General features: G+C 59.7%; 1 protein-coding gene across 4 annotated transcripts in view; it reads right to left on the bottom strand.

The window, feature by feature from the left end:
* Positions 1-1,087, bottom strand: part of STX16 (syntaxin 16) — a 34,169-nt gene extending 33,082 nt beyond the window's left edge. For 2 of the 4 annotated variants that reach the window (XM_006896860.1, XM_006896861.1), the window contains exon 1: positions 971-1,051. In XM_006896860.1, coding sequence (XP_006896922.1) covers positions 971-1,051 — 81 coding nt within the window. Of the gene's footprint in view, positions 1-919 lie in introns of all 4 variants that reach the window. The other 2 variants (XM_006896858.1, XM_006896859.1) reach the window with 2 other exon arrangements.
* Positions 1,088-6,337: the final 5,250 nt, after the last annotated feature.

The following is a 6,337-nucleotide window of genomic DNA, read 5'->3' as shown; positions in this document are numbered from 1 at the left end:
CAAGGGAAGGCAGCCCCTGCTGGACACCAAACGCCTCCAGACTTCTTTCTAGAAAGGGTTAAGAGACTTCCAGGAGGAATAGAGTCTCCAGGTAGCATGCAGACCATTCCTCTTATTTAACAGAGCAAAAAACCTTAAGGCCCTCAAGGGAAAGCAGCCCCTTCTGGACACCAAATGCCTCCAGACTTTCTAGAAAGGGTAAGAGACTTCCAGCAGGAATAACCAGTGTCCAGGTAGCATGCAGACCTTTCCCCTTATCTAACAGAGCAGAAGTCTTAAGGCCCACAAGGGAAAGCAGCCCCTTCTGGACACCAAACGCCTCCCAGCTTCTTTCTAGGAACTTCCTAAGAAAGACCCTCCTTGGGCTCAGGTCCCCAACACAAAGGCTGGGGGTCTGGGGGCTCATTTTCACAGGCCCATCATGGCGCTGCTTTGGGCTGTTTGGAAAGTTGGAAAGAAGGGCGGGGGTGGCAAGTTGCAGTTCCTGTCTGGGAGAGGGGAAAAAAAAAAACCCAGAAAGCAACAAACGGGAAAGCGCAGGGCTGAACCCCCACCGCTTGATAAGCACGAGCCCGGGAAGGAAAACAACATCCCCGGCGCACAGAGGCCCCTTTTCGAGAAAAATCCGTGCAGAAAAACAAGTCTCTGCGCCCCGGAGGGGGAGGGAGAGGGGGGCGCATCTGCAGGCTCGGGGTCGGGGGGCGGGGAGAGGCTCAAGCCACGAGGGCAGGCGGCCCCAAAAAGGGCCGGATTTTGCCCATTTCGGGGCCGAAGCATATGTAAATGGGCGGTGACGCCGCGCTGCGCGGGGAGGGCTGCGGAAGTGCGCGCAGGGGGAGCGGGGCTCCTTTGCCTTAGACCGAGCGAGACAGACAGACAGACAGACAGACGAGCCGCGGGCGTGTGTGGGGGGACTCACCGCAGCATGGCTACGTGAACGCCGAGCGCTCGCGGTGGTGGGACTACTCACTTGTTCGGCTAACAGCTGCCGGTTTTGGATGGAATTATTCCGCAACAACAAGAAAGCGTCGGTTAAACGCCTGGTGGCCATGGCGGCCCCTCGTGACCCCCCGGGCAGGGGCCCCCCCACCACGTGGCCGTGGGTGCACTGTGTCTCGTGGCCTCGACGGCCCGTCCGGGGACGACGCCTCCGTCGACGAGGCCTCGCGCCTCCCGGCCCCGCGGGCGCTGCTTTGCGCGGGGCCGAGGCGCGAAGACCCCTCCCCAAATAACTGCCTGGGCTTCCCGATGGTCTGACTCCCCCTACCCAGGCTCCGATCGGATCTCCAAGCACTTGGATCCCCCCAATCCTGGCGGGCGAGCCCGTGTCCTAAAGACCCCTCCCCAATCCAACCTCGGATCCACAAGCGTGTGAATCGCCAATCCGGTGGTCCCGCCCGAAGCCCCCTACCTTCCCTGGCGCCCGAGACCCCGGGGGTCCTAGCCCCCCACCCCTGGATGGGCTCTGCGGCGTCGGGGCCGCGCCCTCCACGCCTGGGCCTGCCTCCGTGTCCCCACTAGAGGCCTAGCTCTCGGGCCCTCGAGGACACCCCACGGCAGATCTGGGCCCTCCACTCGGAGCGCCCCGGGCTGCCCTCTGCGGCCGGGGCCGGGCCGACCTCCTGACCCCGTCCCCGGGCGGCCTAGGCCTCCAGCGGGGCAGCAGCAGGACCCGCTCCCCGCAGCCCGGATGCGCCTGCAGCCCGGCCCGGGCCGCTTCCGTGTGTGGTCCCGGGCTCCGGCGTCCCCACCGGCCCGCTTCCTGTCCGTCCCTCACGAGTGCCCCCCTGCGACGCTCACGGGCCTTGCTCGTAAGGTTCCGCGCGCGGATCGCCGCCCGCCTCCCTGCCCCGGGCCGCTGAGCGCGCCGCCCTGCGCTGGGGTGCTCGTGGGGAGGGGCCCATCTCCCCCGCACAGTCCCCCATCTCCCCCGCACAGTCCGGGCCCGATCTGGGGGATGGCTGGCAGCCGGGCCCGAACTCGGGGACTTGGGCCCCGCGCTGCGCGCGCTCCGCCGAGGCGCTGGCTCCCCCTTCGAGTGGAGCCGAGCGGCGGGCAGGCGCGGGAAGGGGGGCGGGCGCGCCAAGGGGGCACCCCGCCCCGGAGGCTGAGCACGCGCCGCTGCAGCCGCTCGCCCGCCCGCTCGCTCTCTGTGAAAAGGCTGTTTAGAAAAACAACCAGGACAAAAAATAAATATCACAAAAGGGAAAAAGCCAGCTCCAGGCCCTCTCCGGCCTCCGCACCGCCCCTCTGGGGGTCTCGGGGTCCCGCGCTCTCAAGAGGGCACTGCAGGGTTGCAAAACCTCAAGTGGGAACGTGCCCCCGTCACTCTCCACCCCGCTGAAAACAAACTTTTCTCTCTCGGGGGGCCGGCGCGCGCGCCCGAGAGTCGGGGGGTCTTCGCTCCGGCGCTGCCGGCTCAGCTCCGCGCCTGCCTTACCCGGGACTCGCCCCCAGAGACGGCGCGGGCAGCGGGATCCGGGCTTGGGGGGCCGCGCTGGGAGCCGGCCAGCGGAGGTGGGCAAGGTCAAAGGGGGACCACGGCCGTGCGCCCGGTGGCTCGAGACCCCCAAGTCCGAACCTAAGCTGAAACCGAATCCCGAGGCTCAGGGGCCAAGCCCAGACTCTGAAACTAGGGACCCTAAACCGGCGCCAAGAGACCTCGGGGCCCAAGCCCAATGCCCGAGACCCAGAGGTGTGAACCCTGAGACCTCGGGCGCCGGCCTGAATCCCAACTCCGAGACCCCGGGACCCCAGCCCGAGCTGGCCCACAAGACCCTAGAACCCAAATGTGATCCTCGAGATCTCGGAGACCAGGGCCCCAAGCATGACTCTTTGGAGACCCCAAAACCTTGGACCCTCGAGCCCGAGCCTGAGACTCGGGAAGCCGAGCCGAGCCGGTGCCTGAGCGACCTGGCCTGCGCCAGGACTGGCGGCTCCTCTTCCCGAGCGAGCCGGGCCTGCAAAAAGGGGGGTGTCCTAAAAAAGGGGTGATGTCCCCCAAAAGGAGGTGTCCCCGGACACTGGGAGCGACCCCGTTCCCGCGTGGGTTTCTGGAATAAACTTTGCGCACACGCGCGTTTCCCGAGCACGGCCCCGCGAAGCCGAGTCCGAGCGCGGGGAGCCGGCCGCCGAGCACAAAGACCCGCGAGGGGCGCGCCGAGTCGGGGTGCAGGCGGCCTCGCCGGCCGACCTAGGGCTTTGTTTTCTTCTCAAGGAAAATGCTTTAAGCACTTAGTTGTGTAGCTGAGAATTTTAAAATATCTTTGGGGAAAATATAAAAATGCAGAGAAAAAGAAAAAAGGAGAGCACGCCGGGCGAGCGCATTGAGAGGAAGGGGCGCCGGCTGCCGGAGCCAGGGGGCGCGGGGGAGACGAAGGCGGCGGGTCTCCCGCTCGGGCGACTCGTGCCGCGGTCCCCACGGAGAGCGGGAAGCTTCTTTTTGCGCGTGGGGCTGCGGGTGGATGGAAGAGGCAGGGACCCCGACTTCTCCCGTGGAGCAGAGGCCGCGGAGCCGGGGACCGAGCCCCCCATCCCGGCACAGAGCGCACCCCAGGACATATTTGCCGAAGGAGGGAGAGCGTTCACCCTCGGCATGAGACCCCCCTTTACACCATCAACCCCCCTACTGCTTTTGAGGGAGGGGAGAAGAATTGCCAAGAACACGGCATTGAAAATGCGGCTGTGCGCGCTGCACTCCTCGCCGCGCAAAGCCTTTATTGTCGCCCTCTCCCCGGGGCTACAGCGATGCGGGGACCGAGCTTTATTCACCTTTGTACCCACTGCCATCTCGTCTGCTCCGCGCAGCCGGCGGATGCATGTTTGTTAAATTCGTGCAGGAATGAATGAAAGACCCGCGATTTCCCCCAAACTTCTAAGCCTCCTCGGAGCGACTTTGAGCCGTGGGAGACCCTAGCTGCTAGGAGGGAGACAAGTGGGGGGATTTCATGTTCCTCGTCATCGCGCCCTATCTCCCTTTCTGGGGTTGGAGAGAAGATCAAGTGAGATAAGTGAGAGAGCCTTTGTCAACTCAGGTGCTGAACAAACATGCGGACAGTTAGGATTCCTTCGCTTCTCCAAGAAAGCTTAACAAAGTACACCCCGGCCTCGTGTTTCAGCAGGTGGTGGCCCTTTCCTGGTCAGTCTGAAACATTTCTTGCGGGACAACCTTTTGACATTTAGGAGCTCAATCAGGCCTCCGTTTCTTTGGGGGCTACACTTGCAGACATTAATAATGGAGAAGCGGGGAAGTCCTTGTTTTCTCTAAAGAGTAGCCATGCCAAGCAACCCCTGAGCCGAACGGCAGGGAAATGAGGAAGCGATTGGCAATAGCAAGCCGCACGGTGCCGCGGAGGACTGCACCCGGGCCAGGGTGGGGAGCAGGGAGAAGGCACACAGGCCGCAGCTGCGCCCCGCAGCCCTGACCCCGCTGGAAAGGAGCTGCACAGGATGTACATCATTAGAGCTGAATGTTTCTTGGCTGTTTTGTTTTCCTGTCAAGTGGCTTAAGCCTGATTTTTTTTTTTTTTAAGCATTCCCTCATGGCCAAGTATGTTTCCTTGGAATTGAAATCTAGGTTGATGGTTTTCTATTTGAAAAGCTTTCACTATGACTCACTGCTGGCCCGGGTGAGGATTCTGTAATAGTCCCCAAACTCGAAGGGCCTCGTGTCCGGCTTCTTGGGCGCAGTCCCTACTTTCTAACATTTTGTTCCCAAATCCATAGTCATTTTGGGGGACGAGAGTTTCACTCCTGTCCTGCTGTCTTAATCTGTGTGGAAAGGGGAGATATCCTCATGGACTTTCCAACAGTGGCAAGGGTGAAGAGCTGAGAGGCTGGTGTTCAGGTGTGCTGAGTTTAGAGATGGGGCCTGTGAGAAGCCCAGCACAGGCCAGGCTGCAGTGATGCTGTCCACCCAGGTGACTGGCACTGCCACCTTGTTGGTGGGATGTTCTCATCAATCCTGCTCCTTCTGAAAGACACAACCACAGACACCAGAGGAGTGGGCAGGGCTGGACCCTCTCCGGGCACTTTGTCCAAATGCACACTCTAGTTTGGGAAGCTGGAGTTGCCTCCAGTGGACTCTCATCTTTTACCATCCTCAGTGGACACCTCTTTCACCTTTGAGCTCCTAGGCTTGGGGGGGGAAAGGGTGATGTGATTAGCTACTAATAAAAAGGTTGGAAGGTCATGTCTACCCAGAGGTGCCGAAGAAGAAAGTCCTGGCAATTTACTAAACAAAGGTCAGCCATTGAGAAAACACAGAGCACAGTCAGGGCTGTTTTGAATTGTGATTGATTCCACAACAATAAGTCTTTAAGAAACTTTGGACTTTCTAGCTCCTCAGTAGGACTGAGGCTGAGGCATTGGGCCGTTAGAACCCACCAGGCATTCTTTGGAAGATGAGACAGCATGCTGTGGAGAAGTTCTGCTCTCTCTGCTACAGGGTCCTTACCTGGAGGACTGACTCAGAGGCCGTGGGTTGGGTTTGGTATAGAAAAGCTATCATTCTTTTGTTAAGATGATCTTTTGCAAAAGCCTTGAAAGCTTTTTTATTAAAAAAAGAAAAGAAAGAAAAAAGGTCTCTTTTCCACAGTGCGGACATAACAGATGGGGCCTGGCTGGATTCTGGAAACAGGGGCTCGGTAGTGTCGGTCTCAATAGCTCCTCAAAACCTTAAGTGTTTCCACCCTCAGAACAAACCCCAGCTCCCGATCTTCAGTCATGACACCTCCCCATACCGTGGGACCACGGGGGGGAGAGTCAAGAGCTCTCTTTCTTCCAGACTCTATTATCTTTTTACGCCAGACTTTCAGTTCCATCGGCGGGTCTACAAATTGAGCTGTGGCTTTGCCAGGTGTAGCCAGGCACTGGACGGAGGTGAAAAGTGAGTCATCTGGGAAGTCTGGTTCTCTACCTGTGGATTCAGCCACAGCCTTGCAGCCACTATCTTCCTCTTCCTCTCCACTCACCCTCCACCCTGCAACCATGCTGACCTTTCCGAAGTGTATGTCCCAGCCTGCCCCAGCCTGCCCGGGGCCAGAACAGCTCCAGGTGGTCACCACTAGGGGTTTTCAAGCACACTTCAAGGAAACCAGGTGCCCTCCAAGCTGGGTCTGATGTGGTCATAGCTAATATTAACTACTGACTGTTTCTTGGCTGGTAGGAAAGAAATTAAACTAATGGAGAGCAGGCCCTCTGGGAGGTGGATTGATTCAGTGACTGGGATGATTGGGATGGGAGTGTCAGAGGCAGTGCAATTGGCACAGGACAGAGCAGAGTTTAGGGCTGTTGTACATAGGGTCGCTATGAGTCACAAGCGACTCGACGGCACATA

The sequence above is a fragment of the Elephantulus edwardii genome, unplaced genomic scaffold, assembly GCF_000299155.1.
Source record: "Elephantulus edwardii isolate Elephantulus edwardi_28Jun2011 unplaced genomic scaffold, EleEdw1.0 scaffold00193, whole genome shotgun sequence".
Classification (NCBI taxonomy): Eukaryota; Metazoa; Chordata; class Mammalia; order Macroscelidea; family Macroscelididae; genus Elephantulus; species Elephantulus edwardii.
The sequence above is the reverse complement of the archived record's forward strand: the minus strand, read 5'-3'. Positions and strand labels throughout refer to the sequence as shown.